Source organism: Cucumis melo, chromosome 4 (assembly GCF_025177605.1).
Source record: "Cucumis melo cultivar AY chromosome 4, USDA_Cmelo_AY_1.0, whole genome shotgun sequence".
Classification (NCBI taxonomy): Eukaryota; Viridiplantae; Streptophyta; class Magnoliopsida; order Cucurbitales; family Cucurbitaceae; genus Cucumis; species Cucumis melo.
This window is the reverse complement of record NC_066860.1, coordinates 12,923,877-12,937,022: the sequence shown is the minus strand read 5'-3', so window position 1 is coordinate 12,937,022 and position 13,146 is coordinate 12,923,877. Positions and strand designations below refer to the sequence as shown.

The 13,146-nt window shown below is 36.6% G+C and overlaps 1 protein-coding gene across 2 annotated transcripts; it reads left to right on the top strand.

Moving 5' to 3' along the window:
- Positions 1-946: 946 nt before the first annotated feature.
- LOC103489830 (uncharacterized) lies at positions 947-12,728 on the top strand. Of its 2 annotated transcripts, XM_051083270.1 has the most exons (9): positions 947-1,192; positions 2,179-2,391; positions 2,588-2,779; positions 2,860-3,062; positions 3,241-3,319; positions 3,664-3,799; positions 11,316-11,408; positions 11,515-11,624; positions 12,491-12,728. In XM_051083270.1, exons 1-8 carry the CDS (start codon positions 1,088-1,090, stop codon positions 11,586-11,588), a joined length of 1,095 nt encoding a protein of 364 aa, XP_050939227.1. In that variant the 5' UTR covers positions 947-1,087; the 3' UTR covers positions 11,589-11,624; positions 12,491-12,728. The 2 variants fall into 2 exon arrangements, with proteins under 2 accessions (XP_050939227.1, XP_050939226.1); XM_051083269.1 differs by lacking the exon at positions 12,491-12,728 and having other exon boundaries at positions 11,515-11,788.
- The last annotated feature ends 418 nt before the right edge of the window (positions 12,729-13,146 follow it).

Sequence of the window (13,146 nt, the reverse complement as noted above, 5' to 3'; positions counted from 1 at the left end):
CATTATGATTGACAGTTAACATGTTTCATGAAACAAAGATGTGGACGTTGCTTTGGATTGTGATAGGAAACCTCATCGAAACAATTGACTAAACAATGTGTTATATTATATGTGAAATACAAACCTAAATTTTCAACTATTTCTTACAATTATCCCTAGATGAGGACACAATTCATTCCACTTTTTCTTTCTTCGTGCTCTCTCCTCCAAAAATTTCTTAATATAGAACAATAACTAAAAACCTTTTTATGACGGACTCATTTCGGTAAACTGCGAAATACTATTTTTATCCTCTCTCCTCAAATTCTTAACAAAGGGTAGTTTTCTCTCTCCTATAAACTTGTCTTCTATAGAGCAAGATCCAAAAACAAAGAGAATGTAAGTTTTTACGAAATATTTTTCTTTCATGATAATAGGAGATGAAAAATCATTTAATAAAACTTGAGAATAGTTTAATAAGAGTTGGTAAATCGTTTAACAAAAGTTGGGAGATCGAAGAGTTCAAAGATCGTCTAGACATTGGAATCGTTTAATAAAAGTTAAAAGTCTGCTTAATAAAAATTGGGAGATCATTTAATAAAAATTGTGAGATCATCGTCTAATAGAAAATGAGAGTTCATTTAATAAAAAATGGAAGATTGCTTAATAAAAGATAAGAGATAGACTTAATAAAGATTAATAGATCATTTAATAAAAATTAGGGCATCTTCTAATAAAAATTGGAACTTCATCTTAACAAAAATTGAGAGACTACTTAGCAAAATTAGTTCGGATATCAGTTAATAAAATTAGTTTGGATATTGTCCAATAAAAATAATTCTTTTTAAGTCGACTTACATTCTCTCAATGTTTTAGGAATATTAGTCAAACAAAGTGACATTTCATTCCATACTAAGGATAAAAATGGCATTTTATATATAACAAAAGGGCCACTCATATAATTTTCTTTTTGTGTTAGTTTGTGAAACTTTCCGGTGCCCCTCCTTAATTCTCTAACACTCTTGCCTTCCATCTTTTCTCCTCCCTCTCGAGTTGAGCTCCTTCTCTGCTTTCTCTTTCCTTGGTCTGATAAAAGTTGGAAAGAGTTATGGCCCTATGGATGGAGGATGGTTCGAATCCCTTAACAGAGAATGAGAAAGCTGACCTTGATGCCATAGCTGCTCTCAAAGAGAGTTCTGCCCTCGAGTTCAAGGTCTCTCTCTATATCATATTTATGTTTTCACGAGTTCTAAATAAGAAATTCTACTTTCTGGTGACTTGAAATGATTGGAAATTTATTTTTGCCCGTTGCGGATGACTTCATTGTTTTGTAGCTTGATTTGTTAATCGTGGTTTGTTAAATACTTAAATTCATGCGGTTTGCTTAATTGCTCTAAATCCCTACGAGTTAGGCTGAATACTTTTTTTACAAGAAGTTGGACATGAATAGAAGTGATTGAGTTGAGCTTGTAGTTCTCTCTTTTTCTCTATTTTGTTTTAAAGATGGGTATGCCAATGTTCAATAGTACTTCAGAAGGTGATCACTTGAAAGTCTTGGTGTGATAATTTATTATTCTTCTGTAGCTTTTCCCGTCGTTTTTTAGTCATCTTGTATTTTTTTTGTTCTTCAGTATGAGTATTGTGAAAGTACAATCTAATACTGGTGGCTTTTCATATGTTTATTGCTGAAAATTTGGTAAAGTCTAATCTGTGATGAGGAAATTAAGTTTCTGAATCCGGTAATCTATTGTTTGAACTTGAAATTTGAATGGAACTGAAATTTGGTCTTGATTGGTAGGGTTTTTAATTAGTTAAAAATCACTTTATCATCGACAAAATCACTATAAACATATATTTAATCATTCAAAGCAGTTTAATGTTTGGTTTTATACTTTTGTACACATTGTTCATACAATTAAAATTGGTCATAAATGATTAAAGATATGTTTTGAAGTGATTTTTAACAGGCCTAAAGTGATTTTACCAATTTCAAAATCACTAAAACATGACCATTAATGCTCAATGTCTCAATATCTTTTGATAAACAAGTTCAAATGAACTCTATCAATATCAGTCTCCATGTGGTGTTGGTAGATACTATCATTTGATAACATGTTAGAATGAACTCTATCAATCTCACTCTCCGTTTGGGTAGATCCGGTTTTATCTTTTAAGTTTCCTATTTTTTTCTCTTTGCAGGAAAAGGGGAATGAATTTGTCAGGTTGGGTAAAAAGCACTATACTGATGCTATTGATTGCTACACTAAGGCAATTAATCAGAAAGTCCTAAGCAACTCTGAGAACTCTGTTCTTTATGCAAATAGAGCTCATGTGAATTTACTTCTTGGAAACAATAGACGAGCCCTAAATGATGCTGAGGAGGCAATCAATTTGTGTCCCACAAACATCAAGGTGATAATTTATTTTTTCTCCAGATAGATGTGTTTCCTTACGTTCTTGTAACTTTATTCTCTGTTCAGGAAAAAAGACCCATCAATGTTATAATCTTAACTTCTATACTAAGTTATGAGCCTCTCTAATATAATGTTTCCCCTCTTGCTTGAATTAAAATTATGTAGTTTAATTAAATGATGTGATTGTTATGTAGGCAATTTATCGAGCTGCTAAAGCATCTCTTTCCCTGAATTTATTAGATGAAGCAAAGTCCTACTGTGTAAGTGGTATAAGGTGCGACCCAAATAATGTAGAAATCAAAAAGATTGAGAGGCAGATTGATTCACTGATATTGGAGCAGGAACAACGTGAGGCTCTAGTTACAAAGGCTATTGCAGAGGCAGAGGTTTCGTAAGAACAACTTATGATCATACTTCTGCTTTATCATTTAGTTGCTCAATTTTTGCTTTCTTGTAAATTGTGCAGAAACTTGTTTCTGCAATCGTGCATAGAGGTTTTAAGATTGGGAAGGCGGCATATCAAGAACTAACTGGATTAAGAAAGCCGGTATTAGATAAAAATAACATTCTCCACTGGCCAGTTCTTTTACTGTATGCAGAGGTTATGTCCAGCGACTTCATCGAGGATTTCTGTGAGGTTGATATGTTTTCAGCTCATCTGGATATGATATCCTTTTTTTCCCTTTTCTTTTTCTTTTCCTTTTTTTCTTCCTCTTTTTATTTTTATTTTTAATTAAATGAGAACTTTTGTAATGATTTTCATTTGAGCTGACAAATTTGTGATATTGGAAAACCATCGATTATCAAGTATGTCTTTCTGCTTCTAGAATCCTTAACTTTCAAACATGTTTGCAGAAGGTTGTCCTCCTTTGCCATGGGATGCAGAAAACAAATATACCCGTGAAGCAGTTGAACTATATTATGAGGTATCTATTACATGTGGTTATGCTACATAGAAATACCCTCTTTTTGATAATTCATCAAATAGAACATACATTGAGAGCTTCACAGTTTTATTTATTTATTTTATTGAGCTACGTGTTTGCAAGTTTCTGCATGGACATAAATTGTGTCTGTTTTCTTCTGAACTACAAGCTAGTAATGGAGTGAGGTTTCTAGTTCTGGCGTAGGGTTATGCGACTTTCCTTGTTTATGTACGTACTTATGATAGGGGACAGGTTTTGCATCTTGGTTGATGGTTTGAGCTTTATAGTCCTTTCAATCAATTAGTTTTGTCCAAATTAGTGATCTTTAATTCTGGTTTTATCAGGCTGGTTCAGGAATTTGTCTATCAAAAGAGAGAATTTTAAGAAATTTTCTAGAGGGAACTGCTGCTTCTAATGCACAAAGCATTGCGCTTGACGAGAAAGACGCAGTTGAAGATTCAAATCATACCACTTCTGCAAGTAAGTAAGCCTTTCATTTTTGTTTTTGTAGAAAAATTTATCTGTTACCATCATAGTTCCCTTTTTGGTTATTTGGACGTATACCTTATTAGATGTATAGCTATGCAAGAAAATTCTTCTCAATCTTCATTATTTGTCTTGAACACTGAATCCATGCGACTGCCTAATCATAAGTACATTCGGAAGAAAGGGAAATGAGGGCATTGTTGGGCTCGATATTTATTCTCCTTCAATCTTTTTGTTTATGTTAGGACTCTTCCCTGAAACTCAGAAAATCCCAATACAAATGGAGAATAGAGACAGTACTCTCTGCTATCTTTATATTAATAGAAAATACTAAAAGAGTTCACAAGCAACGAAAGAGCAATACGAAAATGTAAACAGCAACACAGAAATGGAAAGCAGAAAGCAGTAAACAAAGACTTGTCTCCCAGCTCCTTCAAGAAGAATGGATTCTTCTCCCAAAAAGCCCTCAGTAACTTTTTGCAAAATATGATCTCCCTCCCCAAATCCCCAATACATTCCTTATATATTCCTCAATAGTGAGCCCTTCCAAGATACTCTCCTCCACCTGTCTTCTACTTATTTCCTAACATGCGCTCTCCTGATTCTCTCCTTTTACTTTTATGAATAATTGGGGGCCTAATAATATTGCTCACCTCGAAGTGCTCCTTGTCCTCAAGATAAACTATTGAAAGCAATTAACACCAACACGAGGCTTATGTGGAAATCCGAGAACCAGGAGAAAAACAACGATACTTTAGTTTTTATTATTTTTCTTACGAATGAATACAATAGGTACAAAGGGAGAGAATAAATAGAATACAATAGGAGTAAGAAAGGAAAAGATTTAGGAAATAAAATCTTCTATATTATTCTTTCCAAAAATATTTTAAGGACAAAGCCCTACTCATTCTAACACTCCCCCTAAAGTTGGGATGTAACTATCAATGAGTCCTAACTTGCTAAAACAAAGGTTGAAGTGTAGTCTAAGAAGCCCCTTGGTGAAAACATTAGCAACCTGTTGGCTCAAAGGAATGTACGGAATGTATATGCTTCTATTGTCAAGTCTTTCTTTGATGAAATACCGATCAATCTCAACATGTTTAGTTCTATCATGTTGAACTGGGTTGTTAGCAATACTAAAAGTGACTTTATTATCACAAAAAAGCTTCAATAGTGTCTCACATGCTTGATGAAGATCTAACAAGACTTTCTGGAGTCAAATTTCCTCACATATTCCCAAACTCATAGCTCTATATTCAGCCTCAGCGCTGCTCCTGGCCACAACACTTAACTTCTTACTCCTCCAAGTTACAAGATTGCCCCAAACAAAGGTACAATAACCGGAGGTAGACTTTCTGTCAACAATAGATCCTGCCCAATTTGAATCAGTATATGCCTCAATGGTTTATCTAAACATCAACCCTTTACCAGGTGTATTTTTTAAGTATCTCAGAATTCTGTTAACAGCTTCCATATGTTTCTCATGGGGAGCCTGCATAAACTGACTGACAACACTCACAACGAAGGAAATATCAAGACGAGTATGGGATAAGTAAATTAGTTTACCTACAAAGCGTTGATATTGTTCTTTATCAACTGGAACTTGATCATCAGAGTTTCCTAATTTACTGTTGAATTCAATAGAAGTATCAGCAGGACAACATCCCAACATACCTGTCTCGGTTAGGGTTTATTTTCTCTGAGACACGGAGATACCTTCTTTAGATCTGGCCACCTCCATTTTAAGGAAATATTTCAGATTTCCAAATCCTTGATTTCAAAGTCATCACCCATTCTTTGCTTTAGTTGATTGATTTCTGTTTGATCATCTCCAGTCAAAACAATGTCATCCACATAAACTATTAGAACAACAATCTTTCCTGTCTTGGAAACCTTTGTAAATAAAGTATGGTAAGAGTGCCCTTGCCTGTACCCTTAGGGATATTTCAGATTTCCAAATCCTTGATTTCAAACCATGCTCTTGGAGACTGTTTCAGACCATATAGGGATTTCTGGAGTTTACACATCTGCTGACCAAATTGGGTTTCAAATCCTGGCGGAGGGTTCATGTAGACTTCCTCCATAAGGTCTCCATTCAAAAAAGCATTCTTAACATCTAGCTGGTATAGAGGTCAATCTTTGTTCACAGCAACAGATAGTAGGACTCTAACAGTATTCAACTTAGCAACTGGATAAAAAGTTTCTGAATAGTCAATACCATAGGTCTGAGTAAATCCCTTTGCAACTAATCTTGCCTTGTGTCTATCAAGCATACCATCTGCTTTGTATTTGAGAGAGAACAACCCTTTTGCATCCTACAGTTTTATGTCTTTTTGGTAGAGCACAGATCTCCCAAGTTCTATTCTTTTCAAGAGCCTTCATCTCTTCCATAACAACATTTTTCCATTAAGGACACTCTAGAGCAGTGTAGATATTTTTCGGTATTATGGTAGAGACAAGGTTTGCTGTAGACGCTCTAAACTGTGGAGAGAGATTATCATAGGAAACATAGTTGCAAATGGGATGTTTTGTGCACGACCTTGTACCTTTTCTCAAAGCAATGGGAATGTCAAGAGAGGGATCATACTCATCAAGTTTCCTTATATGACCCTGTTCAGCTTCATTGCTACTGGTTTCTATTCTAACCTCAATCTCATCACCGCGGTTATTTTCTTTCACATTTTCAAGAACAACACTAGACCTGTCATTCTCACTCATCGTATTATTAGTACACGGTTCTGTAGGGTTTTCCATACCTTGGTCTCGAGGAGGTTCGAAGTCTTGGACTGGAGCTGGCGGTTGACTAGTAGGGGACCCAACTTCCTTTATGAGATTTCTCCTGTAATATGTTTTCCAGGGAACTTGGTTTGTGGGTAGGATTATGGGATGAGGATCAACGTCAGATACGGTACTAGGAGTAGGTTCAATAAATTCAAAGGTGCTGTTAGACTCTTCACTCACATTCACCCCCTGAAGATGGCTAACGGGAAAGTAGGGTCGGTTCTCGCAGAAAGTAACATCTATAGTGACAAAGTATTTCCTAGACGGTGGGTGAAAACAATTTATAACTGCGATGGTGAAGGGCACACTCAACAAACACACAAGCCTGAGCCTGAGGGGTAAATTTGGTCTGATTAGGGCCAAAATTATGAAAATAAGTGGTACACCCAAATACACGAAAAGGAACCTCAGAAACAAGACGAGTAGAGGGGTTCTCTTTAAGACAATCTAAGGGAGTTTGAAGGTGGAGGATACTAGAAAGCATTCTATTGATTAAGTGAGCGTTTGTAAGAATAGCATCTCTCCACAGGGATGATGGAAGGGAAGTGGAAAGCATAAGGGAACGGGCTACTTCCATAAGGTGACGGTTTTTTCGTTCGCGGCCACTCCATTTTGTTGAGGAGTGTAGGCACACGAGCTTTGGTGAACAATTCCCTTGGAAGCAAGAAATTCACTAAGGTTATGGTTTTGAAATTCTCGACCATTATCACTCCGAAGAATTGCAATTTTTGTATGGAATTGTGTTTCAATAGTATGATAGAAGTTTTGGAAAATGGATGAAACCTCGGATTTATCTGTGATAAGGTAGACCCAGGTAAGACGGGTATGGTCATCGGTGAAAGTTACAAACCACCGCTTTCTCGATGAAATGCTGACCTTGGAAGGACCCCAAACGTCACTATGGATAAGGGTAAACGGTTGTGTAGGTTTATATGGTTGTGAGGAAAAAGAGACCCGATGTTTAGCTCGGGTACACACATCACAAGATAGAGAAGAGACGTCAAGTTTAGAGAAAAGGTGGGGAAATAAACATTGCATATATGTAAAGTTTGGGTTGCCCAGTCGAAAATGCCACAACATACAATCTTGTTCAGAAGTGCTAAAGTAGGACGATAATAAACTAACCCTAGAGAAACTACTACAGGAGGTATCATCATCAAGGATATAAAGTCCCCTGCTATGTCGGGTAGTGCCAATCGTCCTCCTCGAGCTCATGTCCTGAAAATAAACCGATTCAAGTAAGAAGATAGCTTTACAATGCAACTCACGAGTAATCTTGCTTATAGATAACAAATTGTAAGATAGTTTAGGGACATGCAAAACATTCTGGAGAGCAAAACTGTCAAAAGGAACTACTTGTCCTTTGTCAGCAATTGGAGTTAGAGAGCTGTCAGCTATTCGGATTTTTTCATTACCGGCACACGGGGCATATTAGACAAAGTGTTCCAAAGAACATGTCAAGTGATCTGTAGCCCCCGAGTCTAAGATCTAGGGATTCTTCCCATCAACGCTAATAAGCCCAAGGGACTGAGGCATACCTGACTGAGCAATGGCACCCAGAGTCGGAGTCTTGGTCTGGCTTGCAGTAGGACCAGTTGATTGAGAAGTGCTGGCAGGGGTAGTCTCACTAATGTAGGCACGTCCTGAGTTCTGTTTCTCGTTGGAGGACCGTTTTTTACCTCCTGGGGGACGACCGTGGAGTTTCCAACACTGATCTTTGTTGTGCCATTATTTCTTGCAGTGCTCACACACAAGGATTGACTTCCCATTATTCTTGTCACTACCATGATTTGAGGACTAAGCGCTAAAGGCAGCAGAGTCAATGGTAGGGGTAGTTAGTACACCCATGGCATTAGTGCGATCCTCTTCCAGGTGGACTTCAAAACACACTCCCATTAGGGAGGGAAGAGGTCTTTATCCGAGTATACGACCATAAACAGTATCAAATTTGGGATTAAATCTTGCAAGGAAGTCATAAACACGGTCAGCCTCTTCAAGTTTAGCATATTGTGTACCGTCATTTGGTGTGTCCCAAACTGTCTCTCTGCACAAATCCATCTCTTGCCAGAGGAGAGAGAGCTTGTTAAAATAGGTAGTCACGTCCAGGGTCCCTTGTTTGCAATTATGGACGTGTTTTCGCAGTGTATACAACCAAGAAGCATTCTGTCCTTTCGAGTAAAGGATCTGAGTTGTATCCCACAAATATTTTGCTGTGCATATAGTAGAGACTTGCCAATCTGTGGTTCCATACTATTAATCAGCATGGACCGAATAAAATAAGTGAGTCCTCCCCTTTCCAGAGTCGTTCCAAGGCGTCTCCTGGTGGAGGACGTACAGTCTCTCCAGTTAAGAAGCCGAACTGGTGGTGAACTTTGAGGAACATCTTTATTGATTGGGACCAAGATAAATAATTTTGCCCATTTAATTTCACCTGAAAAATTCTCTGTAAATGAACCCAAAGAGCCAATTATATAATTTGACGGTAAATTAGGGAATGAAGTTACCGGGTTCTTGGAATACATTGACAACTCGATTGGTTTGGAATGCGTCGAAGACTCGCCTGCTTCAATGGTTCTGGGGTTGATCAATCCCGTTACCAGAAAACAACGGTTGCTGTAAAGAGTCAACATACAACAGATGCTTACTGTACAGATTTGACAGATCTACAATTGAGGGTTGTTGTTCGAAGTGCATAGGCGGCGCGTGATGATGCAGATGGCCGGAAGGGTATGGCGGTTGGACATCCGACGGCGCGTAGAGGGAAATGGGTTGGGTGGTGAGATGAAAAGACGTCGACGCGTGGGCCCATGCGTCAGACCGAAGCGGCACGTGAGGCAGTTTTTGGTCAGGCGGTGGCGCGTATGGCTGCGAAACCACTCCCGTTGAGTAGATCGGTGGTTTCTGTAGGTTTTGGAGCAGTTTCTCCATGACGGCAGCGACAGTGACGGGTTCAGTTGCGATCTGGGTTTCTCCTAGATTAGTTTCTAAGGTTTCGTTATTGCTTTGCTCTGATACCATATTAAAAGCAATTAACACCAACACGAGGCTTACGTGGAAACTCGAGAACCGGGAGAAAAACCACGATACTTAAGTTTATTATTTTTCTTACGAATGAATACAATAGGTACAAAGGGAGAGAATAAATAGAATACAATCGGAGTAAGAAAGGAAAAGATTTAGGAAATAAAATCTTCTATATTATTCTTTCCAAAAATACTCTAAAGACAAAGCCCTACTAATTCTAACATAAACAAATTTATCATCCTTGAGGATGTTAAAGACCACTCTTAGATGTTTTTCATGTTCGATTATATCCGTACTGTAGACCAATATGTCATCAAAGAATACCAACACAAACCGTCTTAGGAACGGCCTGAATACTTGATTAATTAACGTTTGAAAGGTAGCCGGTGCACTGGTCAATCCAAACGACATAACTAAGAACTCGTAGTGACCTTCATGAGTTTGAAAGACAGTTTTCTCTATGTTGCTCTCTTTCATTCGTATTTGATGATACCCGGATCGCAGGTCTAATTTAGAAAAGACAGCAGCTCCTTGTAATTCATCTAACAGTTCTTCAATCATTCGTATTGGAAACTTGTCCGCTATTATGACTTGGTAGAGTTTTGCAATAGTCAACGCAAAACCTCTACCCTGTATCTTTCTTTTTCTCCAAAAGTACTGGACTCAAGTACATACTCCGACTCAGCCGAATGATCCCGGTCTATAGCATCTTAGTTTCTCAATTTCAGCCTTCCAGATATACCCATATTTGTACGGCAACATTTTTTGGCGGCTGTCCCTCCAAGGTTAGGATATGATGGTCGTTAGTTCTTTCTGGAGGCAAATCCTTTGGCAACCAAAAGACGGTTGCATTTTGCATCAGCAATGCTCAGATTAGTGGGAGTTCTTCACCCTCCCCTTTTTCACTGGTTTCTTCCATTCCTTCACTTTCTATTTCAATTTCCAAATTGTGAAATTCGATTTAGAATCCCTGCTCTTCTTCCCAGGTCTTGGTGAGTGTTTTCAGTGAACATTCGGCCTTGGTTAGGGATAGGTCCCTTCTTGCTTGATTTGAATCAACTGAGCTCTTAAGCTCCTTTCCGGTGGGTTGGAAATGCTCAAACATCCGATTTTTGTATCAATAGAAAATAACAAAGAGTTCACAAGCAACAAAAGAGCAATACAAAAATGTAAATGGCAACACAGAAATGGAAAGCAGAAAGCAGTAAACAAAGACTCGTCTCCCAGTTCCTTCGAGAAGGCTGAATTCATCTCCCAAAAAGACCTTGATAGCTTTTCCCAAAATATGACCTCCCTCCCCAATCCCCAGAAACACTCCTTATGTATTCCTCACTAGTGGGCCCCTCCAAGATACTCTCCTCCACCCGTCTTCTGTTATTTCCCAACATGCCCTCCCCTGATTTCCTCCTTCTATATGTATGAAATTGGGGGCCTAACAGTTCATTTTTTCCCATTTTCCATACGTTGGCAGATGATTTTTTTTGTGTGCGTATAAACATCTGTTAGCACTTCTACAGAGCTCAATGTTCAGATAAAGTGAACAAAGCTCAATAGTAATTGTTGGCATGCACTTTTTTTTATTGAGGCTGGAAGTTCAAATTCTTATATTCCTTTTGTCCTAAAAAAGACGAGATCAATATTTGAGTTTGGTGACTATACTTTTGAAACTGTCGTGTCATCAGATTTATTTGCACTATTTTTTCAGATAAAGGGTCTTCTAAATGGATCAAAGTTCATGAAAGGAGAACGCTTCACAACGTTCTAAAGGAGCCGAACTACATTATACCAGGAATTCCAGGTGTGATGTTACCCCAATCAATTTCCAACATCATAACTACTACTCTTTGCATCTTAATTAATGAAAACGACTTTATATTTTCTATATTTGTTTTTTTTGGATGCAGTCTTTTATCTTGTTTCAAGAAACTCAAAATTTTATAAAGATTTCAAAGCTGGGAGATGGGTTCCTCCCTCGTAAGTTTATTGGATCAAGTAGAGCATATGTTGTACCAGTGTAAGTTCCATAGCAACTTTTTGCTTAGGTCAATCCTGGTTCTCTCCATTTTCTGTTTTTTCTCAAATTTTGTTTTCATGATTGACTTAGGATAGGTTATAGTACTTGTTCTTGTGCAATCTAAACCATTTTACCATTATTATCACATTTATTTATTTTTCCAAGATTTTCCTTTTTCTTAGTTGATTTAAAAATCAATTTGATTGAAATATTTGGTCAGAAGCTAACCTAAACGTAGGTCTTTAGACAAATGCCTATGGCCTAAAAGACATTGGATCAAATCCCCCCACATCACTGGTCTTAATGAGTTTCTTTCGGTTGATTATGATAGCTAGATGTTCAAATCTCCCATTCCATGCACAATTAAGGTATTATTTATCTATTAAAAAACGTAATTCAAAGGATGGTAATTTAAAAAATGAGTCTCATTTAATTACATTTGTTTGTTTATGAAACGTGAGATCCACATCAATTTTTGTAATCATAGAATGTAATATGACTAAGGAATTGATGGAATATTTACATGGGATCGACTAACCTTAATCGTTTTCATTACAAATACTATTACTGTTATAGAGTTATGAACCCAGAGATCTAACATATTTATGGTTTGTTACTAGGGTCTAGCATTATCAATAACCATAAAGCAAGTTATGTTTAGTAATAATAGTAATAGTAGTTTTATTCATAATCCTAAGTAAATGAAATAAGATTGGACTTGCGATTCAAATTCATTCAATGAAATCTCAATTTTGTTACCTAGCTTAAACTTGTAAATAAAAGAAAATGGAAGAATTAATATTCGTCTAAGCATTACTTTATTACTTTATTATTATCAACATGTTCCTTCGCATCCCATATAATAGGGAATTGGAGAATCTTAACAATCAAGGATGAGAGTGCATCTCAACAATGGACACCTCTGGAATTCTGATGAATTTTAATTATTTTACGTTTTTTCTATTAATATAACAATGAGCAGATTCTTTGTCACAAAAATAAATTTTTGCTATTTAATTTGAATATTTTTGTGAAAAAAAATGTATAACTTCTTGTAATTTTATCAAATTAATTTATATCATTTATCAAGATTACGTTTTTTTTTTTTTTTAAAGTGTAAACCTAAATAGGTATATTTGAATTCAAAATTTCTTGGTCTTTAGATATTTACAAGTATTTGTTGGAAGATTATTTTAAAAATGATTAGACGTATAAAATTCGATAACTCTCACTCTTTCAAATTAACTAGGTCAATGCCTAATTAGTCGATGCAAATTAGGCATGTGGTAATGCCATAATCTTTTCTTCCTTCTTTTAAAAGAGAATTGCCCTCTTTCAATTGAATGTATTTATTCAAACTTCTACTAAGTTTTATAGCCATTTATTACTTGTCACGCATTTCTGGTTCAAGTATGTATTATATATTTTATGAATTTTTTTTGAGTTCATCAATATGTACATAGGTAGGTTAACATATTTGATGTAGTACCATAAACTTTGTTTCTAACCTCATACATCTAAC

Coding starts and splice junctions, on each gene's coding strand:
- LOC103489830 (XM_051083270.1), top strand. CDS start 1,088: ATGGCCCTATGGATGGAGGATGGTTCGAATCCCTTAACAGAGAATGAG. Junction 3,063..3,240: donor TCAGCTCATCTGGATATGAT/ATCCTTTTTTTC, acceptor ACTTTCAAACAT/GTTTGCAGAAGGTTGTCCTC. Junction 3,800..11,315: donor AAATCATACCACTTCTGCAA/GTAAGTAAGCCT, acceptor CTATTTTTTCAG/ATAAAGGGTCTTCTAAATGG.